The sequence below is a fragment of the Nipponia nippon genome, unplaced genomic scaffold, assembly GCF_047370975.1.
Source record: "Nipponia nippon isolate SJK-2023a ecotype South Korea unplaced genomic scaffold, ASM4737097v1 scaffold_2, whole genome shotgun sequence".
NCBI lineage: Eukaryota > Metazoa > Chordata > Aves > Pelecaniformes > Threskiornithidae > Nipponia > Nipponia nippon.
The window spans coordinates 64,045,583-64,071,297 of NW_028262336.1; the positions used below are offsets into that span (position 1 = coordinate 64,045,583).

The 25,715-nt window shown below is 39.9% G+C and overlaps 1 protein-coding gene across 1 annotated transcript; it reads left to right on the forward strand.

The window, feature by feature from the left end:
* Positions 1 to 406: 406 nt before the first annotated feature.
* Positions 407 to 24,817, forward strand: SLC5A7 (solute carrier family 5 member 7). The gene is made up of 8 exons (XM_009472605.2): positions 407 to 589; positions 7,247 to 7,360; positions 10,374 to 10,529; positions 15,231 to 15,379; positions 19,450 to 19,593; positions 21,508 to 21,661; positions 22,873 to 23,090; positions 23,850 to 24,817. The coding sequence occupies exons 1-8, from the start codon at positions 412 to 414 to the stop codon at positions 24,471 to 24,473; spliced, it is 1,737 nt and encodes a 578-aa protein (XP_009470880.1). The 5' UTR covers positions 407 to 411; the 3' UTR covers positions 24,474 to 24,817.
* Positions 24,818 to 25,715: the final 898 nt, after the last annotated feature.

The window sequence follows — 25,715 nt, forward strand, 5'->3', positions numbered from 1 at the left end:
GCCCACATGGCGAAGATCTTCTGTCCTATTCCATGCACCAAACTATTTCTTGACTGAAGAGTTTCCAGACACTGGGGACTTGGTGACACTAAAATAACTCGGCACTCAGCTGATTTCTAAGAACTGCGTAGCTTTCAGCCACATCATTTGTTTCCCACCGTAATCGCAGGTTGCAATTGTTGGTTGTTGCTCCACAGGCATTTTAATTGGCATGTAAACTTAATTTCAGTTACATCTGAAATACTCATTTCATAAATTCACCAGAATAGTCTCTTTAATAACCATCTGAGTTTTCTTTGTACACTGAGTCGAAAAAGCATCTTACCAGGTTTGTTAAAAGCAGATGTATTATTGCATTCTCTCCAGAGGTTTTAAGGAAATAGCGATCAAAGAAACAGTTGGGACTTCAACATGGCTTTCCATGCGGAGGGGCTGGTGGCCATAGTTGTCTTCTACCTGGCTATCCTGGCAGTTGGGATATGGGCTGCTTGGAAAACCAAGAACACCGGCAGCGACGGAGATCGCAGCGAAGCTATTATAGTCGGTGGAAGAGACATTGGCTTGCTAGTCGGTGGATTTACAATGACTGGTATGTAAAAAATCACCTTTTATATTTTTCTTAACCAGCGTATAACTTGTCAGTTTTCCATCTGAATGAAGAAGTGTAACCTGCATGTTGAATAATGCAAAATGGACAAAATATATATACTTTTTTCCCAATTGCTGCTAACGTTGTTTATTGAACAGCCAAATGTGGCATCTGTATAAAAACAACAAATATTTTAAAATCATACAGGAAGAATATCTTATATTTCTTATTCATTGCTTTCATATTCATCTATAGATCAGAGATGTTTGGGACAGAAGTATAGAATTTATATAGATTAATAAGAAATCCAGTTTTAAAATAACTGTTATTGCTGTTAAAGCCATCCAAATTGGTGAGTTATTTTTGTTTAATCTGAAAGATTGGGGGGGAGCAGGATAAATTAAGAGTAAGTTTCTAAAATAAAATTGGCATAAATCCAAACTTGTAAATCCACTGATTTCAGCAAACTTACTTTGTGGATTCTTTTAGCTTCTTTTGCAGCAGTTTGACAAAATACTACATTACTGTGAATAGTAATATCAGTAGGAAAAGCCTGGGTTAAGGAAGAGTTCTTAATTAATTTTCATAGCAGTGCTGTCTGACTCCCAGAGCCAGTCGAACCAGGTGTCTTACCTGGGTAAACAAGATATTCACAATGTAGTCCAAAATCTCAAGTCTTACAGCTAACATATAGAATCGGAATAAAAGTGCATTATAGGAAGAGTGAATTGGCCCACTATTTTTATTTAAGCAATTTGATTTTTAAGCATGCTTCATTTTTATTTTTTTTTAATTTATTCTAAATCCTATTCAGGCAAAGTCCTTTCAATTGCCAAATTGGATTTATCAGGTTATATTTATGTTCTGCTGTTTTGCTCTGTTCTGGTTTTACAATTATCTAATAAGGAAGAGACACATAAAAACTTGGGCCAAAATTCTGTGTTCTTTAATCAAGAGAAATTCCCATCCCCTTGCAGTGGCATTTTGCTCATTCAAAGACTGAATATTTGGGTATTGAGTAAACAATATTTGTAAAAGTCAATAAAGTTTGAATACAGGCAGATGTTCTACTTTTCACACTTTGCTACAACTTACTGTATCACATATCCATTGGCTACTGAAGCATCAGATATGACAAGATTCTGCTCATAGCAAGAGCTAGTTTGACTGCTTTCTGCTGAATTAAATGTTTTCAAGAGCACTGAAACCAGAATATTTTGCAGAGATATTGCTTGCCACAAAACTGTAATCATTAGATTGGGGGAGTGGAGACAAAACAAGACATTCCCCGTGCAAGTGGTTATGATGAACAGCTTTGCCTGCGGAAGAAGACACAAATTCTGGTCTCCTTAATCCTATTTTACAGGAATATTTTTCATGACAGCTGAAGCAGAGATGAGACTTGAACTAGGGCTTCCTATATTGCAGGCAATTTCTATAACCACCACAATTCACACCCACAGATGCTCATCCCGTTTCATGCAAGCTCTAGAGGTGGCGTAGTATATCACCTCTGCGGTAGAACATCAAGCTGATCCTAGCCTTTGCGCAGCTAAACCACTCATGGATTTTATACTATCAGGGTTCACGTACTTTCTCCCCTCTGCCTTCCGTAAATATGGCAATTAAAGCTTGAGATGGCAAGTAAATGACACTTTCAATTTCGAGGAACCATGCCTGGCAAACAAAGTTAGGTGTGGGCACAAGTCTACTGAATCAGGGGTTAGTCCACGTTTTTTCTCGGTGAGGTTGATTGAGAAACTTAGTTTGTAAAGCCATAACAAAATAATTGTGAAAGTAAGATGATCAAAATCTACAATAATTTACTAAATGGTCACATTATTCAAGGACATATTTGCTTCTTTAAAAATGATAGATGCAGATTTTGCACCTCATAACCTTGCCTCCCGAGATATATGGCTATTCCAACATAGTCTTTATATTTTACAGCTTTAGTTGTCTAAATATGAGTTAAAAAGGAAAGTCCATGCCATAAAAGGAAAACAACAAATTTTTAAGGATCTCCAGAAAGGATATTGTTAGTATTGACATGAAGTACTTTGGATTTTGGGATAAGGCCTAATTCTGTCTTTCTTGCCCGAGACAAACACTACCATCTTCCATGGATATTGGCTAAAAAAAACGGTACCAGTTTCTAGGGCTACTTGATGGGGAGGATGACAGAAATTTATAATTTAAATCCTAAAAATTTAAAATCAAATTCAGAGCATAAGCATTGTGACTTCATAGGGAGGGACTCAATATTCCTGAGTAATTATAGTTGATTTTCTAAACGGCATTTAAAAGCCTTAAAGCAAATTCATTATCTGTGAATAATGGCTGTGGACATATTTGGATGTACGCTGTGATCCTGAAGAAGCAGCTGTATCAACTAGCTACTGATCCGCCTAAACACAAAGCCTGTTGAAGGCTGAGTGTGTCTGCAATTATCAAAACAGAAAGAGTGAGAAGCTTGCACTGGGGATGGATGACAGCAGCTCATGTTAAAATGAACTAACTAGTACCATAGTAGACACGCCTTTAGTTTGTGTATCATTTTTACATAGTTATAGTTAAAATGTTGCATTAAATATTGGTGTTAATTAATTCGTGGGTGAAATTCTTAAGAAGTGGTATCTGCAACAAACTTGAGTCTATTCTGATTTCGGTGATTGAGTTTAAACCCCAAAGGAAATATTTGAGACAACATAATCAAATGCTTACAAACATGACCAAAAAAGTAATAATCTATTGATCTCATTTTTCATTTCAGTTGGTCAGGATTTTAATTTTACAGAACTTGATGAGCTGATTCAATAATTTGAGTGGTCAGACAAGGGATCATTCACAAAGAACTGCCAATAAATCTCATTTTCTAATATATATCAATATATATAAAGAACTCTTGAGATTAATTTCTCATGTGTTCCTCATATAAACTAGGAGTGGAATTGCTCTCCATATCCTCAGTATTTTTCTGATCATTTTTTAGGATGCGTGTTTTAAATGGATATTGGTATTTGCTGCATTTTTTGGTCCTTCAGAGGGCAGGCAAAGAGAGGATTAAAACAGATTACCACATGAGTGTTTCCACAGATTATTACATTTTGTATTCCTTTTGTCTGATTTAGGAAAGAAAAAAGAATTTCACCAAAAAAGGTATTAAACTAACTTTAAATTGTGGCTTAGCAAACTGAGGATCAGAAAATTAATATCTGAGGTTGAAATCCCATCCTATCATATCCCATTATTAAGAAATGTAGTTACTGATGTCAATGTACGTGCTGACTACCCATTCACCCCCTCAGAAAAAGCCATATAACACCTTCCTAGAACTTTGGGGTCCTTGGCAGATGTCCCAGAACAGTCATGTGCACAGAAAAATTGATCAGTAGCTATTTTTCAATCCCCAAACCAGTAATTAAGAATAAAATTGAAAATAAGTGCTAAATCCTCCATGCCACCCTACCCAGTAATACCTGTCCATAGGGCATTGTTCCTGTCCCCAGCCAAGGGAGGGCAATGGCCCCTGCAACATCACACGGAAGGGAAGTGACCTGCCCCCTTCCAGAAGAAAATAAGGGAGCTAGGCATAGTGTCCAAGTGCCCCTTGAAGAACACCCGCCACCTGAGTAGCAACCCCAGGCAAATCGATGCTGGACGTTGAAGCCTCCTTGCATCACAGCTGCAGCAGTGCTGGAGATCTGTCTTTGACTATGGGATATTATTCCCCGTCTGGAAGTGGGTATCAGTGGGTTTATGCAGAATTCATGCTCATGCTTTTTCCATGGAAGGAGACAAATACAATTCGCTTTCTAAATATTTACTTCTGTTATTGTATACAGGTGCTTACAACCTATTCCATAAGTCTGTGCTTCTTGAGACACAATAGGCAACATACATCCCAGGTAGTCATGGACTCAATGGTCAACAGCTCGACGTCCAAGTGGAGATCAGTGACAAAGTGTCCCTCAGGGGTCCACATCGGGATGCTATTTACCATCTTTGTCAGGGACATGGACAGTGGATTTGAGTGCACCGTCAGCAAGTTTGCAGATGACGCCAAGCTGAGTGGTGCAGTTGATACTCTAGAGGGAAGAGATGCCGTCCAGAGGGACCTTGACAGGATAGAGAGGTGGGCCTGTGTGACCCTCATGAAGCTGAACAAGGCCAAGTGCAAGGTCCTACACATGGGTCATGGCAATCCCAAACATAGATACAGGCTGAGCAATGCATGGATTGAGAGCAGCCCTGCAGAGAAGGACTTAAGGATATTGGTGGATGAAAAACTGAACGTGATCCGGCAATGTGCGCTAGCAGCCCAGAAAGCCAATTGCATCCTAGGCTGCATCAAACGAAATGTGGCCAGCAGGTCAAGGGAGGTGATTCACCCCCTCTACTCTACTCTGGTGAGGCCCCACCTGGAGTACTGTGTTCAGCTCTGGGGCCCCCAGCATAAGAAACACATGGACCTGCTGGAGCAGGTCCAGAGGAGGGCCACAAAGGTGATCAGGGGGCTGGAGCACCTCCCATATGACGACAGGCTGAGAGAGCTGGGGTTGTTTAGGCTGGAGAAGAGAAGGCTCTGGGGAAACCCTGCAGCAGCCTTCCAGTACTTGAAGGGGGCCTACAGGAAAAATGGGGAGGGACTCTATCAGGGAGTGCAGTGAAAGGACAAGGGGTAACGGTTTTAAACTGAAAGAGGGTAGATTTAGATTAGATATTAGGAAGAAATTCTTTACTGTGAGAGTGGTGAGACACTGGAACAAGTTGCCCAGAGAAGCTGTGGGTGCCCCATCCCTGGAAGTGTTCAAGGCCAGGTTGGATGGGGCTTTGAGCAACCTGATCTAGTGGAAGGTGTCCCTGCCTATGGCAGGGGGGTTGGAACTAGATGATCTTTAAGGTCCCTTCCAACCCAAACCATTCTATGATTCTATGATTCTATGATTCTAGGACTCTGGTAACCAAAGTATCATATTGCTACCTACATTAATTCACACATTCAAGAGGCACAAAATCCCAAACGTCTGACAACTTTTTATGTAGATTCTCTATGCCTGCTCCTCCCATCAAGAATCAGTGTTCACCCATCTTCGCCATGTGGTCCCACATGGGCATCACTCACCCAAAAGTCTGCCAATAACAGGGTTCCTTGGGTCAATTCTTTTGTTGCAGACTTTCTCTGCATGCATGTCCCTCATACAAGCCCATTATACTATTTCCAACAAGAGAGTGGTCTATTCCTGTGCTTCAAAATGCTGAAAGGGGACAATTGTAATGCTCTGATTGCCGGAGATCTTTGATTCTCAATCCAAGGTGTAATTTAGCATTGAGATAAAAAAAAAAAACCTCTGGTAGTATTTGAGAGATATCACAGTTAAGCGGAAAAGAGTGGTCATTTAGATTTTCAATTAAATTTCTTTAGGAATTTTAATTAAATTTTCTTCATTTGTGTTTATCTAAATTTTTTGTGGGGTTTTTTCTTCATTTGTGTTTATCTCCAAAGTTTGTTTGTATGATGGTGGATGCTGGGAAAATTCTGAAGAATGCTTAAGAAAAATAAATTTCTTACAATTGTGAATTTTTACATAGAAAGCCTGAACTACTCTTATATAAGAAGGCAAAGGCTTCTGAGGCAAATCAAAACAGCATTACAAAAATCTAGTACTTGTAATGATCTGCCTGCCCTTGTTCAAACTACAGACCCAGATTCATAAAACTCACTCATTATACATTAGAGAAAATCAAGAACTTTTTGCATGGAATCTGCAAACAGCAAGAGATATACTTTATTACATAATTTGTTATGAATTGTTTTTGCAGATGTAACCACAATACATTTCTGTGTTGGAGATTTTTTTTCATACATACTGTAGGTCCCAAGTTCTCCAATGTAGAAACTTCCCTTCAAGGCAGAGAATCAATTCGTTAAGGGTCTGAGGCTTGTATATTAAAAATACTGCTGGCTTTTAGAGAGATAAAATCAGAAATATTATAGACAGATAGCACAATTCACTTCTGGAATATGTCTTCAGGAAGCACAAAAATAAATGAGTCAAAGTTTAGAACTTAAATAGCAACACAAAACCACTACAGTCCTATATGGAAATACGGAAGTCAGTTTACCTAATGTGCTTTGTGTAGCCACAATTTAAAATTTAGCAAGGTTTTAAGGGCAATTTTTTTTCATGAAGGCCCTAGTAAATGATGCATTCATGAAACTCTTGTCTAATTTTAATGCTTTGAGCTTTCCTGGATGGGATGACTTTATAATTATATGTTTATCATTCTTCAGATCCCCCCTTATACCTCTCCTTCATTTGGACTAACACAAAGGAAATGGTAATGGTTAATGAGTTGATATGGTTCATTCATTGTAAACAAGTAGTGGGGGACTCAGCTCTCACATCTTCACTGACTATACAGATGCTTAGACACCTTGATGATTGTCTCAGTCCGTCTGACCTTTTTTCATATGCTTAGGTTGTAAGATTTTCAACTTAGGACTATCTTTTATAGAAGGATGCCATGTCTGGCACTTGTACATTACATATAATAAAAAATAGCAATATTATAGGTGATGACAATTTCATTCCACAATGCAGGAGGTTTCTTTCTTTGTGCACATTAAAGACTTTTCCAATTCTTCTTTTTCAGCCACGTGGGTTGGAGGAGGTTACATCAACGGGACAGCAGAAGCTGTGTATGTCCCAGGCTACGGTTTAGCTTGGGCTCAGGCACCTATCGGATATTCCCTTAGTCTGGTTTTAGGTAAGCAAAGAACTAAAGCTAGTAGTCTCTCATTTTAAACAGTTCTGATGACAAGTCCATCGTTTGAAATTAAATGACTAGGGTCTGATAAAAGGATGCTGAGGTAAACTGGATCCCTTCTGCTGATAGGTTTGGCTATTAAAAAGAAAAACAGAAAATCACTATAAATAGTTTGGTACCTTAAGTCTCCTGAATGCTTTGGCAAAACCTATTTGATTTTTTCAACCATAGTGGTCTGTGGAGGTTGCAATAAGAAAGGTTTTGTTTTAGGATTTCTGTTTAATTATATATACTAAGTTTTATATATTCAGGTTTTCTTTAAGTGCCTGTATGATCTGGAACATGATAGTATCAGGGCACCTATAAATCTTGGAATTCAAGAATGGCAAAAAAACTTTCAGGTTAGGGAAGTGCTTATACCTTACAGATCTTCACCAAGAGTCTAAGTAACTTGTCTACTTTTGTGTAGGAAATCTGTAGTAGAACCAATCTGTTTCCTTAAAAATTGGACCAAGCATCCTCTTAAATGCAATACAAAACTCCAAATCACATGTCAAAATGCAAATATGCAATCCTGCCACATGCATGGTCAGAGTGTAAAATACAGACAGTATTATAATTTTTAATGCTGTGGCCACTAATTCCTGAAATGTAGTCTCAGAACTTCCTTACTTTTCTTAAAAATAATAGCAATAACAAATTTCTCACCATGTCTCAACCACATGGAGCAGCTCGCAATGACAGTATTGCCTTGTGAGCCCTGATGAATACACCACAAATGTCAACTACATCCTCTCAGTTTGTGAACAGATCATGTCCCTGCGGCAACAAAAAAGATGCTGCGTTTTTCATCTTTAATTAATGTCACTGGTGTATTAGCCTTTCTAATAATACTTGACCTCTCAGTCTATTTTGAGCCTTTTCTCATGGTCCTCCCACCTGTCCCTTTGTTTTCTTTCGTTGCTTATCCAGGTCTTCTTGCCCCTTTCATTTATTCCTTTACAACTCGGTTTCCCTCCTGACTTTTTTTTCCCCTTGGAAACGCTTTCTTATGGCCTGTCCTCATTCTCCTCTCTTCCCAGGCAGAAACCTTCCCCACCGTAGATGCTCTTCTCTGGAACGTGCGGGCCAGCTCCAGTTCCAGTAGTAGTTCCCAACCATGAGAGCAGCTCTATTTCCTGTAAGGAAAACAATAACACAGTAGATGTCTGCCTGGAGATCAGCTGATGTCATTATGAGGTCATGAAGGTCATGATCCATCGATGTCATTAAGCAGTCATTAGGATTGTAGTCACAAGCATCTTCTTGACTCTTAGCCTCTGTAGAATTGACACAAATTAATGATAGCCCAGAAGGTGTTCAGTTAGCCTCTCCCCTCATTGCCAGCTGGTTTTATATATCCAGACTTTTTTTCCTGGAAATTATAATGGTCACTGCAGAGAAAAGAAATATGTATCATGTGACCATGTATCTCTCTGCAGAGCACAGAGAGGAAAGCATTTCTGTAGGCGTGATCTGTACATGCATGTTTGGGGGGAGGAATTGTTTATCCTTCTTTTTAAAAAAAAATCAAAACTATAAATACATGTCTAGAAGAAATATTATTACTTCAGACTGGAAGGATTTAAGATTGCTATAATCTCCCTGTTAGTTCAATGTTGTGCTGCATACCACTTTTCCCAATTTTTCAAGCATTTTAGTTTTAAAGGTTAGAATATCCCCTATCTCATTTGACAGGTGTTTGAAAATCCTGATAGATTATAATACCAGTGACTCTTTCTTTCTTCTTTTAGTTGTCTTCTGTAACAATGACATAACAAGTAGAATAGGAACAGGATCCATGACCAATCCAAGAATAGTAAAAAAACGCTGGAGGGTTTCTGCATCCAAACAACCTGCCTAAACACAGCATTAATATAAGCAGTAAACATAAATTGTGATTGGTAAGCCAGTACCTTCTGTTCAGGGAACTTAATGAAATGAAGAAATATGAGTGATATAAGGCAATACATACAAATATGGAAAATCTTTAGTACAATACGATGAATACATTCCATATCTTGTGATGAAGAACCTAAATAAGGGGCGCCAAATACTGTACAGTAGATTTTATTGGGAATTGAATGGTTTTCCAGGTTTTTTTATTGTACTCTACACATTGCATTTCAGCAGTTTTACTGTGGTAGAAGTCTACTTATTTATAGTCACGTGTAGGTCGCAACTACACAGGTTTCCATAGAAGGTCTCTTTCAGCTTTCCTGAGATATGTCCTTTTTTTTCCCTAGCCAGACAGAATTTGAGGACTGTACATTAGAAAGGTGAGGCATTTGCACGTTTATGTACACATCCAGCCCATAAGCCAGCCAGGCAGAGCAGAATTGTGATACATCAAAATTCCTGAACATGCATAAGTGAAATAAGTGTATATGACAAATGTTTGGGGAGCCTGACACCTGCAGAACCGAGAAGGCATCTGACCTACCTACCCCACAGGTGTAGTAAGGTTGATTTAAGCATACATAATAAATCTGAATTGTCCTGAAAGAATCAGATTTGCTGTGTGTGCACTAAACCATGTGTGAACTTGTATTTCTGATCCAGGGATCCCAGTTTTATTTTTAGAGTGGGACCATGTGAAAATTCATGCTGGATTCTGCTCTAAGAATGAACAGGATTAGGTGGAAAAGCCATTCCCTTAGGCTGATCCAAAATTAGACAAAACTCTGATAGCCTCCATAATGGCAGATTAAGTAAACTGAACCAGACAAAATAAGGCAAACTTATTTTGCATTATCAGACCATAGATATTAATGGTGTGGATATGCTTATGTAACTCTGTGGACAGATGTAAGGTAAGAGTTCTTAGAGGATATTTTAACTGTACTTATTTCTTTAAAAAAAAAAAACAGTAATACTGATATTTTTGTACTCCTAACTGACAATCAATGTTTTACCCCTTAATGGCAATGCATTCTCCACTGCAGCTGGTGTCTTATGCTACTTTTCTTTGTAGGTGGCCTTTTTTTTGCAAAACCCATGCGATCCAAAGGCTATGTGACAATGCTAGATCCTTTTCAGCAGCTTTATGGAAAAAGGATGGGAGGGCTACTGTTTATTCCAGCTTTAATGGGAGAAATGTTTTGGGCTGCTGCCATCTTCTCTGCCTTAGGTAAGGAATAAGCAGTATAAATATTAATTTATTACAGGTTGAAAGGACTAAGAAAATCAGAAATGCATTAAAATTCTGGCTTCAAATGCTAACTATCGTAGCCAAATGATTCAGAGTGTGACAGTTCTCAGACCCGTGGTAACTAATAATTAAACCCAGTAATGGTACCCTGTTAATTATTTTGGTAATGGAAAGACACGCAAGGTATCTATTCATTTTCAGGTGCCTTTAAGTTGTCCCTTTTCAAAGAGCATGAAAAGATTTAGCAACAAATTTCCTTTAATTTTGAGGGTGACATGAGTGATTGCAAATGTCCCTTTTATGTCAAGGCTGACGCAGCTTCTCTTTCACACCACTGACATCACAGAAGTGAGTCAAAATTTCCCTTAAAGATATGAATGATTATTGCCAATGCATCTAAACAAAATAATCCTTTGCATATAGGAGACGTACATATACAGAACTTTCAATAGCACAAATAATAGAAGTGAAACAGATGCTGATCAATAAATTGAAGTATTATTCAATTCTAAATGGCTTTCTCCTCAACAAAATGAAGAAAATAATACTTAGGATTCAAGAAGGGATTCAGAGAAGTAGTGGAACTATGACTCAATAGAAAATCACCCAGCTACTCATCCAGTCCTGAAAAAAATCCGTTCCTAGGGCTTTTAATTATATTTTAGGCCTGAATTTAGCAATCCCTTCAAGAACTGACAAAGCCCTTGAGTTGAAGCAATAGTAGTTGACTTTTCCCAGCTAATGACACGCATAGTGCACATGCATGTGGTAATGCTTTCTAGCACAAGCTATTTTAAACAGAAAATAAACTTTGAAGGTACTCTCCAACTGTGCTCTGATGAACTGCAAAGCAATGGGGAGCTTGTTTACCACAATTTCATCACAAAATCCTTAAAGGACTAAGAACAAACTACATGCTGAGGTGATAGGAGTTGAATAACTTGAAGAACACTCTGAGTATTTGGAATATATTTTCTTTTTGATTGAGGACAAGCTAATCTGTGATATTTCAAAGCCAGTGGTGTGACTACCTTTCTAGTAGGTTTATATTAACTGTTGACAGTTAAAGGCTGTCAATGACTGTAAAAGTCATTGAGGGTTTTGATTTTAATTATTCTGTGAATAATCTGGTTATATTATACCTCCTAATTCGCACACCTATTCTTACTGATGAATATTTATTCCCAGTACTCTTCACTTCTTAATCTTCCTCATGATTTCTTGCTTGGCAGGGTTATAGAAGGGAAAGACAGGGTTTCCAGCTTGTGAAAGTGGTCTAAGCTTGTAATCCTTAAGCACATGAACTTTGAAGGCTCACTGTACGACAAAAAGCCACCTGACAGCTCCCAGCAGCTCTTATATACCACACATCATGTTGTGTTCTACTGCCAGAACATTTCCACCTATGTGGTCAAGAATATCCATCTACAATACCTGCAAGGACTAAAAGTTATTTCAACATGTTTCATTTAAATTATCCTAATTAGAAGGAGAGGAATTTTTTTTTTTTTAAACATGGTTTTAAAACACTGCAATCACTTGAAATAGCTAACACATCTGAGGGAAATGTATAACCATCCTGGTAGCTGCCTGTAGGGCAGTGCAGGAGGGCACAAGCAATTCAGGACGTTTCTTGAGTGCACTGACAACAACTTCCTGAAACAAATGACCAGGGAGCTGATGAAGGGAGGTGTTCTGTTGAACCTGTTACGTACAGACAAGGAAGAACTAGGGAGGGATGTAAAGATCGGAGGCGGACTTGGCTGCAGTGTTCATGAGATGGTGGAGTTCACGGTCCAGAGAGGAGGCAACAAAGCAAAAATCAGGACCGCAACAATGGACTTCAGGAGAGTAGAGTTTGGCCTCTCCAGGGATCTGCTTGGAGCAATCCCATGGGAGACAGCCCTGGAGAGCAGCCCAGGAGAGCTGATTGATATTCAGGGATCACCTCCTCCAAACTCAAGAACAGTCCACCCTGACAACCAGGAAAACAAGCAAAGCCAGCAGGAGACTTGCATGGATGAAAAAGGAGCTCCTGACTGAAAAAGGACTCAGACATAAAAAGGAAGCATTCAAGAGGTGGAAGCAGGGACAAGTGTCTTGGAAGGAATACAGAGACACTGTCCAAGCATGCAGAGATGGCTTTAGAAAAGCCAAAGTCCAGCTAGATTTGAATCTGGCAATGAAGGGCAGCAAGAAAGTCTTCTATGAGTACATAAACTAGGGAAAATGTGGACTGCTGGTAAGTGGGACAGGGGACCCGGTGGCAAAGGGTATGGAAAAGGCTGAGGTATTAGTGCGTTCTCTGCTTCATTCTTTGCTGGTAAGATCAGCCTTCAGGAATCTCAGGACCCTGAGAACCCTAGGAAAGGCCAGGGCAAGGAAGGCTTGCTAGAGGAGCATCAGGTTAGGAAACATTTAAATAGACTGGACAGACACAATTTCATGGAACCTCATGGGATGTATCCCACGAATGCTCTGGAAGCTGGCTGATAGCATTGCAAGGACACTTTCAGTAAGCTTCTGAAGACTGTGGTGATTAGGGGTGTTCCTGAAGACCGGAAGAAAACAAATGTTACTCCCATCTTCAAGAAGGGCACGAAGGAGGATACCAGGAAATAAAGCCTGATCAGCCTCACCTCAGTCCCTGGGAAGGCGATAGAGCAAATGATCCTGGAAACTACTTTCAAACAAATGAAGGTCAAGATGGGGATTGGGAGGAGTCAGCATGGATTTATGAAGAGGACATAATTCCTGACCAACCTGACATCTTCCATGATGAGCTGACGGGCTTGGTTCACGAAGGGAGAGCAGGGCATGTTGTGGATTTCAGAAAGGGCTTTTTACACCATCTCCCGTAATATGCTTATAGACGAACAGATGAAGTATAGACTAGATAAAGGGACAGTGAGGAGGATTGAAAACTGACTGAACTGCTGGGCTTAGAGGGCTGTGACCAGCAGCATGGAAGCCACTGGGTGGCCAGTCACCAGCTGTATACCCCAGGAATCAATACTGAGTCCTGTGTTGTGTACCATCTTCATTAATGACCTGGCTGATGGGACCAAGCACACCTTCAGCTAGTTTGCAAAAAATAAAAACTGTGAGGAGTTGCTGACAGACCAAATGGTTGTATTGCCATTCAGAAGGACCTCAACAAGCTGCAGAACTGGGCCAACAGAAACTTCATGAAGTTCAACAAAGGCAAATGCTAAGCCCTGCACCTGGGGAGGTACAACTGATGTCCCAGTACAGGCTGGGGGCTGACCAGCTGGAAAGCAGCTTTGCAGAAAAAGACCTGGGAGTCTTAGAAGGCAGTCAAGTTGATCATGAGCCAGCAATGTGCCCTTGTAGCAAAGAAAGCCAATGGCATCCTGGACTTCATTAGAAGGACCATTGCCAGCAGGTTGAGGGAGGGGATCCTTCCCCTCTACTCAGCACTGATGGGATATATTTGGAGTGCTGGATCCAGTGCTCCCCAATACAAGAGACATGGACATACTGAAGAGAGTTCAGCGAAGAGCCACAAAGATGATTAAGGGACTGGGGTATCTGGCATATAAGGAGAGGCTCAGAGAGCTGGGACTGTTCAGCCTGGAGAAGACAAGGCTCAGGGTGTTCTTATCCATGTGCATAAATACCTGATTTGGCAGTGGGAGGAGTAGAATAAAGAAGCTGGAGCCAGGCTCATCTCTGTGCTGCCCAGTGACAGGACAAGAGGCAATGGGCACAAGCAGAACTACAGGAATTTCTATTTAAACTTAAGAAAAAACTTTTTTTTACAGTGGGAGAGATCAAATGCTGGCACAGGTTGTCCAGAGAAGTTGTGAAGTCTCCACCCTTGCAGATATTCAAGACCCAACTGAACATGATCCTGAGCAACCTGTTCTAGCTGACACTGCTTGAGTGGGGACTTGGACTAGACAATCTCTGGAGGTGCCTTTCAGTCTCAGCAACTCTTTGATTCTATGAGTCGTTTTGTAGAGACTGACTAGTCAGCTCAACATTGTGATTTGTTTTCTACAAATGAAACCTGATTGATGGTGCTTGGAAAAGTTCTTGGTTTCTAGGTCAACAACGGCGGATGGATTCTCCAGTTTGCAAAAAACCCCACCTTTGTCCCATGTAAACAATTCAAGGGGACTTTAGATGGGTCAGTGTGCAATTGTCTCTATAGCTGATGCCGCCTCTACCATTTCTTCCTTGGTCAAAAAGGGCTAGTTCAGAGCATAAGTGAAAGAGAAAAGGGTGTGATATGTTGCAGTAAACCTCCCCTAGGCACAGCCTTTACTGCAATGATACACTTGTTCCCATGCCACTGCAACTCACCCAGGGAGGCTTCAGCTCTCTGTGAGTGGATGCTTTTCCCCAGGCAGAACAAGAGAGTGTAGTCCTTCCAGAGCTTGAGCAATGTAAGGAAAGGCTGTTGGGACCCTTCCCTCCTCCATTTCCTAAGAACCTGTGAAATTACAGATGCTAAACTTAGACCAACAGGAGCCTTCCTTTTTCCACTCCCTTCAAAGGTGCAGAAGGGGTATGCAGAATATAGAGGGGGGAATACCTTCATACTCTTGCTAAATGTCAGACCAGCACCTGTATAGGCAACTTAATGAAGGTGAGCCTTCTCATCAGACATATCGTGACATACACTGACACACAGTGCTTTGTTTTTCCCCATAGGTGCCACTATAAGTGTGATCATTGACATTAATGTCAATATTTCAGTCATTATTTCTGCCCTGATTGCAACCATGTACACGCTTGTGGGTGGGCTTTATTCTGTGGCCTACACCGATGTAGTTCAGCTCTTCTGCATCTTCCTGGGACTGGTAAGTTTGGCTTTTTTTTCCTTTGTTGAGGATTTTGCCCTCAGCATTATGCTGATTACTGAGACCTACTGCCCACCTTCAGTTTTGGAACTATGTCTCCACTGAAAGCACAGAGGAGGAATATCTCCACTCACAGAGCCCTGACTTTAAAGAGTCTGCATTTACATCAATCTACATTTACATCAATTTACATCAATCAAAGCCCATGCTTTGACAATAATGCTGACTGAGAGGCCAAATTCCTTGGCTTTTTTCCAACCAGTCTGACAGTGCAAACACGCTTGTAGTTTTCCTGCTGAGTATATATCTAACTCAGGATAGGACTGGAGCTGACTCCTTCCCTATCTGTCCATAGGACTGTGGCACAGGCACTGGAAGGAGGCATCAGACATAGAAACCAGTCAGTAGAGCAGTCCAGAAACACTGGCATTGCACCTGCAGAGCTGATACTCTCCTGCTTCTCTTTCCTGTAGCTGTCACCTACTCACGCAGCTTAGTTAACCTCCTGCTTTAAGTCACCTTCTTGGTTTTTCCTTCATTTCCCTCCATTGTCCTTGGAGACCATAGTATAGGAAGTCTCACCAGATGACCTTGCTGTTTGGATATGGTGGTATGAATATCTCCTCAGCAGCTACCTATGATATGCTAGTGGGTAGCCTTTTGTTTTATTTACTGCTGTTCCTTAAACCCTACTCTGAAAAACATGAATGCAACAGGGCTCAGATCACAGGGGTGCAATCAAAGAAGCTGCTGTCTTTGTTTGCCAGTGGCAGTAATAGATGGTCACAGGTGTGCAAAGATCTGAGACAGGCTGAAATAAATGGTGTGGCTCAAGGTGAAGGAACTGAATGGCACCTTGGGGACCCAGAGTTGTTTCTCTGCTTTCACGAGCGTCCTTGTGCAGCTCTAGGGAAATTGCTTCAGCCAGAGCTCACACAGGTGGTCACTAACCAACCCTGTGTGTGTCCTCACTCTGTGGCATCCTACTGTGAGGCCTATGGCCTAATTTGCAGAAGTGCTAAGCATTCCCTGTTGTAACTGACTTCATGGGAATGGTGCTAAATATTCTGAAAAAGCAAAACCAAGTTCCAGTTGGCCACCTCACATGAGAAGTTATTGCAGATCTTTTCTCATACCTTTGTTCTTCATCTGCACAGTGTGGGAAACACTGTCTCGTTCCCTAGCATGCATGTTAATATTTGTGAACCATTCAGTTTCTACAGATGGTGTGCATTACAGAAATTCCCAAAACCGTAGATAAATCAAGGTACAGAAATGCTTTTCCAATGAGAACAACTCACGCACTGCTAAAGACCCTGATCCCGTGGGAATAACGACACGTGATCCGGTATTAAAGGCAGCATGAACCTGACAAGGAGGGGAAAGCAAATGAAGGTTGTATAGCAGTCTTCTAAATGGTTGGATCCGTAGCTTTAATAGTGTTCTTTTAATTCAGGTTGGGCTCTTTATGTAATTTCCCATTCAAAATAAATAACAATAATGTTATGTAGAAGGAACCATATTCATAACCTCGAGAGTCATCAGTGGAGCTGGAAGCCTCAGATGGTCATGCTTCCTCAGATGGAAGCATCAAAATGGTCATGCTTTAGGTGAGGCCGTTTTAGATGAGATGGGACACTTTCACAGTAGGTGTCACAGCAGAAGATGTCACAGGCTTAGGTATCCCAGCTTCCCCTCCAGGCTCTGGAGCAGTTTGTATTCTCACTGGCACAGAGCTTTAGTGCTCATTCCTCTAACGTCTGTTCCTCTCCAGCTCCTTACCCAAGAGGAGATGCTTGTTATAATCGCTTCTGTTCCCTACCCTGGCTCCTCAATTCAGCCACAGCTTCTTCCTGAGGCTTCCACAACCTCTACCCCAGCCACCCCACATACTTCCCTGGTTTTCTCCTTACAATCCCATGTAGTCTCTCGCCTTCCCTCCTCACTCTCCTGTACCCACATCTGCAATTCTCAGCTCTTTGTCTTTATCTTGCCTGGTGAGTCTTTCCCTGATCCTGCACTGTATCCCCACTATTTACTGACTCTGCATCTCAACTATATTATTAATTCCCCATTCTAAACACTTTGCCACCATGTAGAAGTCCTTTTTTTCCTGGTTTCCAATCCCATGATGCCCAGGTCCTTCTAGCTACCGGCTACTACCACCCCCAAGCTTCAAGTCCCAACATAAAATCCCAGTTTCTGCTTCACTTCTGCAAGCCTTGGCTTTATTTGCCCTCCATTCAAAACAGCAAATTTTCTACTCCAGTTAGAAAGGACTCAATGAGGAAATTGAGTCTATGTCTATACTAAGCAAGTTAAACAGTGTCAAGGTGAAAACACAGGATCATGTGTAGTGCTTAATTGTTAACACAGTCCTGGCACTGTTTTGGTCCATGCCAACTAATACTTTCCCAGATAGTTCCCAGGAACACTTGGGGGCTGTCCTTTTTGGCAGGGAAAGGAGTCTAGAAGTATGGATGTAAACCATGACATGTCAGTGAACTGCAGGGCCAGAGAAAGTGTCTTGATTTGTTTTATTTACTGATATAGAGGTAATCCTTGAGACCACAAAGAGCTAGTTTACTGTCAGGAACTGGAATGGATTACAAAAGCTCACCACGCATTTGCAATACAGTCCCTATTTAATCCTGGGCTGTGGCATGCAGGCTGCAGGTGGACCTTTAGAAATTTACCCTACTGAAAATCTCATCTGGGTATGGGGAAACTACAGCTCTTCAGAAGCTCATCACTTGGACATGTTTGAGATTTGACATTCGCAAACAAGAATAAAAAAACCCATTTGACATCCTTGTTCCCCATGAAGTTCTCAACAAGAAGAGTATTAACATTCATTAATTTTGACAATATGTTTATTTTTTCCTCAAAATATCTTGGAGACAGTTGAAACATTTTGGCGATCTTTCCCAGAAAAGCCCAAGCAGACAGTGAGAAGGGAATCTTTCTGCCTAAGTGCTTAAATTGGCAAAGTTTAATATGTAACTGAGAACAGAATACTATGGTACATGATAAGCAGCCTGAATAATAGGCAGTGCAGCAGAACATGGCAATAATTCATATATTCTTCACACATTATTGCAGTAATTGTACAACAAAGTCGAGGAAGATGTTTGATTTCTCCCTTCCTTGCTCCTGTTACCCCATACACTTAAATCTGATCAGTTGGATTGTGGTAATCTGCGTGTTTTGGATATCATTGGAGCCTTAAGGATGCCATGCTTGCAATGGTCTGTTCCACATAGCGCAAAGCCTTGTTTTCATCTCAGTAGGAGCTACTGAGGTTCTCCTCATAGAGAGTTAGTGAGTTACATCATTGCAAAATGAGCTGGCAAGTAAATGCACAAAAAGTCGGTTGGTGAAGGAAAGAAACCTTGTGGCCAAAACTGTCCCCTTCTGTCTCTGGGAAGGGTTTCTCAATGGATTTTGTGACCTAGATCAAAAGCAGAGAGACTGAAAATTGTCAAGATCCTAGAGTGAAATTGCCTTCAATGTAGAAAAGTGCTGTAACATTGGGCTACTGGGTGTTCTGGAGCAAGAGAGATGGGGGTTCACCAACAGCACCCCTCCCTTGTCATGATATAGTTTTGTGTTGAATTAAAAACAAATTCCCAAGCTTTCAGGTATGTTTGTGATGTCTCATGCCTGTATACTGGCAAATCCTGATACCATTGCACACAAGTTTATATGTAGATGTTTCTCTATAGTGTGGTCCAGGAAAGGGTGTAAAGAATATATGTGGAGTTTAGCGAAAACAAAATCAAGATGTATAAATGTATCTTTCCTGCTGATTTTGCAATTTACACTGGTTAATTCTCTGTTTATATTCACACTCTCCAGAACAGAGGTAAGCAATCCACTACCAGTCTCTCTGGATTTCAGGGATGATCCACCGGCACATAACCTGACTTTTCTTGCAAGTCAGCTCAGCAACTTGCCTTTTGATCTGTAGCATGCAAGAAGAAGAAAAACAGATCAATGTTAATATTAAAATTTCCCAGGTTCAGAATGCCTTCTTTAGACCTGAACAAAGTGTTACTCTTTGGTTACAGTGGATCAGTGTACCCTTTGCGATGTCCCATCCTGCAGTGACAGACATTGGGCTCACAGCTGTGCACCAGGTGCACCAACCACCTTGGCTTGGATCTATCAACTCGCTTGACATTTACACATGGCTGGACAATTTCCTTTTACTGGTAAGTGATGGCTTGTATGAAGGAACGAAGCATTTAAGTACACACACTGTGTTACTGTGACAGCTGAAAATAATAGAGTCTAGTTAAGAGTTTCCAGCAAACTGAAAACTTTTACCCTCTTGACTCCTGCTCAATATTTCTGCACATTTGAATGATTTCAGTGAAATATCAGTACAATATTGTAGCACAGCTGTCAAAGTCAGCATTGCCAGGAATGCAATTTAAATATTATCAGGCTGAAAGAGTTGACTTATGCTAAAATTAATTAAAAGTATGCAGCTAATACTTAAATGATGTCATTCTTGGCAGATGAATTTATATATTGCAGAAGGCAATAAATATGTTATACAAATGATTAAATATGCCTTAGGTATAGGTGATGTAGAAAAAGCTTTGCAGAGATGGATGGATGGATGAATTCATATGTGCACACATGCCAGAATGAACTGAGGACTTTTGTTATTTAATACCCATGTATTACATATGGGATTGGTGGTTATTAAGTACTTTCCATTAGAAGGTCTAGCAACACATGCTAACATTTTCCATTCTCAGTGTCCCTGGGCAACTCTACACTGTTTTTATTATCGTGTTGTACTTTGGGATTCCTTTCTCTGGTTTTTTTTTTGTTGGTTTTTTTTTTTTTGTAAATAATCTCAACCAAAAATCTTCAGAGTTTTCTGATAATTGAGCTATTAAAATATATTGTTTTATCCAGCTTAAATTTTTAGAGATTTTGAGAGAGCCAAAGTATGACATTAGCTCAAGTGGCTGTATTCTGTGTGGGGAGCCTGAAGGTTTCATCTCAGCTGATGACCAAAGGAAAGCTCTCATGTTGCCAAATTGTGACACATTTTCCTTTCACCTTGTTTGTTTCATTATAGCTCAAGAAATTTACACGTGCTTGGAAAGCTTTGTTAAAGGAACATTATTAAGGCTGCAAAGGAAAACAGTCATAAATAGCAAGTCAGAATCAGAGTTGCCTGTGAAATATTCATGTGGTCCCTGTGTGTGTATGAAACACATATGAAACACCTGTATATGCACTATTTGGTCCAAATGCCTCCTGCCTCATTTAGTGTGTAGAACTGGGCTATGCACTTTTAGTGAGCAATTTGCTTCATTTTCTTTCCATGCTGTTTAGTCATAGGCACTTATTTACTTAGTGGAGCCTATTCAAGTCCTGCTCTCAAGACAGAATTGTTAGCACTTGTTTTTTTAGCCTTTGATAATACTCTTTTGTGTCGTATTTTGCAGACCTACTTTTAAGTCTAATCAGTATCTTCACTGTTATATACCCCCAAAACAGTGAAGGGTTGACACCATAAAAGAAAACTTTCTTTTACTGCTTTGTCTTTAATTTCTATTGGTATCATATTTGCTTAAGACAATGGGAGAATAATTTTTCAGATTCTTGAGTTCAATGTATGCAGAACGTGTTGCCTTGTTTTAATGGCCACATGCATTCATAAAGGAAGATAAAATCTTGCTTTCAAATCCTGTCAGAGTCTAATCTAATTTTGGTGGGGGGAGGGTACTGGAGGCCAAATTCTTCAAATATGAAATATGACAATAGTATTTTATAACCTTTCATAGGGCTTTATCAAGTATTTATACAGCTACAATACTTGGGGATTACAGAGACTATGTAAGTGCAAAGTGTTGTTGCTAATTGTACAAAGTAATAATTTGTCTAAAAGAATGGAATTTAAGTGGACTTACAAAGGTTTGACATTACTTGTGAGAATGAACATTACAGCTATTACTGACTGACCAATATTCAATAAGTAAATGAAAGAGGAGCAACACGGCATTCAACATTCAAGTGATGCTTCTACATGCTCTCTATATGGCAATAGCAACAATATCCAGAGTTAGCCTTCAGTGACGGGATGCTGCCCATTGTGTTTGCAGACATTAGGAGGAATCCCATGGCAAGCGTATTTCCAGCGAGTCCTTTCTTCATCTTCTGCCACATATGCTCAAGTTCTGTCATTTCTGGCTGCTTTTGGCTGTCTTGTGATGGCTCTTCCTGCAGTACTCATTGGTGCAATTGGAGCATCTACAGGTAAATAGTTAAAAATGAATAGTACAATAAATGTAAACTGAATAGTACAATAAATGTGTGAAAACCCTACAAAGCTTGTGGTAGATATAAGCTAGCCAGGTGACATCATTAATCAACTCATGACTTCTTCAACAGCAGACTACACTGAAAAATAGTATTATAGAATATTTCTCCCAGGGGAAATTGTTCCTACCCAAGTGGCTGAGCTTAACTCATTCTGCACGTTCTAGGTATCTACAGACATAATATTTCTGTTTAATGCTTGAATTAGATTCCAGTACTTTTATTTGGTCCTAATAGTAATAATGAGGAGCAGCTGAGGGAACTGAGGTTATTTAGTCTGGAGAAAAGGAGGCTCGGGGAGACCTTATAGGTTTCTACAACTACCTGAAAGGAGGTTGTAATGAGGTGGGGGTCAATCTCTTCTCCCAAGTAACAAGCGATAGGATGAGAGGAAATGGCCTCAAGTTGCACCAGGGGAGGTTTAGATTGGATATTAGGAAAATTTTTTTCACCAAAAGGGTGGTCAAGCATTGGACCAGGCTGCCCAGGGAAGTGATTGAGTCTCCATCCCTGGAGGTATTTAAAAGACAGGCAGACGTGGCACTTAGGGACATGGTTTAGTGTTGGATTTGCCAGTGTTAGGTTAATGGTTGGACTCAATGATCTTAAAGGTCTTTTCCAGACTAAAGGAGTCTAAATGATTCTATGATTCATCAGGAATTTCTTATCTTGACCAAAACATCCTTGTCAAGGTCTTTGTCATAGTGAGAGTGATCCCCATCACAGTGAGCACGTAGCTAAACTGTTAGGAACGTTCTGTTAGAAATGTTTAACTCATGGCTTTGAGCTATGAATCTGTAATCCAAGACAACAGTTAAACATGGATCCCAGACTTGTTTTATTGAGGAAAACAACATTTATGAGCAATGCAAAGTTTTAATATTAAACTTTCTACTGGATAACCACAGCCTGTGGTCAGACTTAGCTTAGAGATAAGGAAAAATGCTGATCAGAATTAAATCTGCCTAATAGAAATCAGTGGGACACTGCCTCTCTGAAATGCCATCGGTCTGGCCCTAGTAACAGTTTGGTCATTGAATGTGGATGAAAATGTGGCAATATCAACAGCTCAATACATGTGAATTCAAAAGATGCTGTAGCTGGTGACTACTAATGTTACTAATAACATACTGGTGTCCATATTACAGCCTGGAACGAGACTGAGTATGGTGTCCCTGATCCCATGACTAAAAAAGAAGCAGATATGATTTTACCGATCGTGCTCCAGTACCTTTGCCCAGTCTATATCTCATTCTTTGGCCTCGGCGCTGTATCTGCTGCCGTGATGTCATCAGCTGACTCTTCAATTTTATCAGCAAGTTCTATGTTTGCTCGGAACATTTACCAGCTTTCCTTTCGGCAAAATGTGAGATTACATTTTCATTTTTACTTTTAGAGAAAATTTTAGGTGAGACCTTAACTAGGTGATGCATAGACTGTAATTTCATAATGAAACACCTCTTCCACATTCCTACCTATGACTAGAAAAAGTATAGCATTTCGTTCCTAACGGTATATTGAATAAACTGAAAGTCATAAAAATGTTTATGGTTGTGACTGACGACAGAGGTGAAAAAGCTAGCTCAGGGGAGGCAGCTTTCAAGAGTTCTCATGGCACTGAAGTTTATCCAAACAGCTCCCAGTTATTGCTGCAACCATAAGTTTTACTTAAATCCTTAACAAAATGAGACATCTTTCTGAATTATTGATTTATCAGGAAATCATTTGACAACAGAATGGGCTAGTGAGTTGGACTTTTTCTTGGGAAATGGAGAAGAAATTCTGATGCGGACAGTTTTTTTCTGGTTGAGCCATATTGTGCTTATGTTTAAAAGTTCTCTCTAACACTCTGCAGTTGTTTTTTTCTTTGACACTTTATCAAACTTTTCCTTATGCTTAAAGATTAACAACTTTGGGAATGCCAACCATAACCCTTGGTTTTTTTTTTCTCCGTGCTTGCGATGGAGATAGAGACGGAGATAGAGATATTAGTTTGTAAATATTATTGAATATGTCATGCAAAATTTCCTTTTACAATGCAGTATTTTATATCAACTATGTGCATAAATGTAGGCATACATATATTGCCATGAAAAAAACAACTAACACTGCCCTTTTTTTGCAGGCTTCAGACAGGGAAATCGTGTGGGTCATGAGAATCACTGTTTTTCTGTTTGGAGCGTCAGCAACAGCAATGGCTCTGCTAGCTTCATCAGTGTATGGCCTGTGGTACCTCAGCTCTGACCTTGTTTATATCATCATATTCCCCCAGCTCCTGTGTGTGTTATTTATTAAAGGAACCAACACCTACGGTGCCATTGCAGGATACTTATTTGGCCTTGTTCTCAGAATAACCGGAGGAGAACCGTACCTCTACCTTCAGCCCTTGATCTACTATCCTGGCTGCTATCCAGATGAAAATAATATCTATATCCAGCGATTTCCATTTAAAACACTTGCTATGCTTACCTCCTTCTTTACTAACATTATAGTGTCCTATTTAGCCAAATACTTATTTGAGAGTGGGACTTTGCCACCAAAGCTGGACTTCCTTGATGCTGTTGTTGCCAGGTACAGTAGAGAACACATGGACAAAGCAACTCTTGTAAAAAGTGACAATATTGTTTTAAACGAACTCGCACCTGTGAATCCACGACACAGTCTAACTTTGAGCTCAACTTTCACAAACAAGGAAGCCTTCAATTATGTTGATTCGAGTCCAGAGCTGTCCAACACTGAAGATAATTAAAAATCTGGTAGCCACAGGCAAAGCAATGCAAAACAGGATATTCTACAAAGATTAGTAAGAGGCATTTTATCAGAAGAAAAGCAAGAATTGGAAATAAAATGCCGCTGCACAATTCTTTAAGTTGCTTCAAGGAGCAGGATTATCCCATGGGAGGAACTCTTTTCTGTTATTATCTAACATGTTGGATTAGATCATAGAGTGTTTACCAAAAGATATGCTCAGATGCCATTCTTTCCACCCAGAACTATATACTGTGCAATTAAAAAAATATTTACGATTGAAAATATATGTAGCAGAAAAAGTACAACAGTTATTTAGCTAGGACATCGTATTAAGAGATTATAATAGAGTCACTCTGAAATACTATCAGTCAACATTTTATTGGCATTAAGTGAAAATACATTGTTGCAGCTATAAGTGATATATTACTAAAGAGCTACTTGCTTGAGAAAAGACAGATAACTTCCCTGGGTTTTTGGTCTGGTCGTTTTTTTTCCTCATAAAGAAAATCAAATAATACAGTTCTAGTATTTTATTATTTGTATAAGACAGAAAAATGCACCAATAGTAATAAATTCCTTATAGGAGTGCTAAACATCATATATTAATTTAAAAAGTTAAAATGAAGTCACCAGTTTAAAATGATGTTATACCTAATACAAGACAACCTTAAGCAAAGTATGTTACTATAGGTGTTCTTTTTTTCCTGTGGTTAGTGGCTGTCGCCAATGGAGGATAACAAATTTTTTAAAGCAATAATTGGAGTTGAAACTCAGCTTGTGAAAAATGACAGAACTCTTATAAACTAAACAGAACTTTTCAATGTTGAGAAAATAAGTTTTATCTTGACTTATCATCAAAATGAACACTGAGCAAAGCAGTCTGGCACCAAGCAACTGCAGCAATGGAACAAATATTAAAAAGTAAAGAGCGTCAAGAAGGCTTGAAAAAAACAGATGAGAGGGTTTTCCATGGGGAAAATTCCCATTTTTCACTTAATAAAAAAAGTATTCTCAGAGACATCAAAAAGTCTTCTGGGTTGGACTTAGTGGGATTACTCTGGAAAGTGTAGATTTTCCATGGAAAATCACATTTTCTCAAAAAATTGATTTCCCATGTGAAAAACAGGCTTGCTGGACAGCTTTCCACGTCTGCAAGTGTCTGCCTCGAAAGCAGCAGCAGCTTGGAGGAGAACTGAAAGGAAAGCCGAACCCACAAGCGTAGTGAAGGCACAGCGGTGTC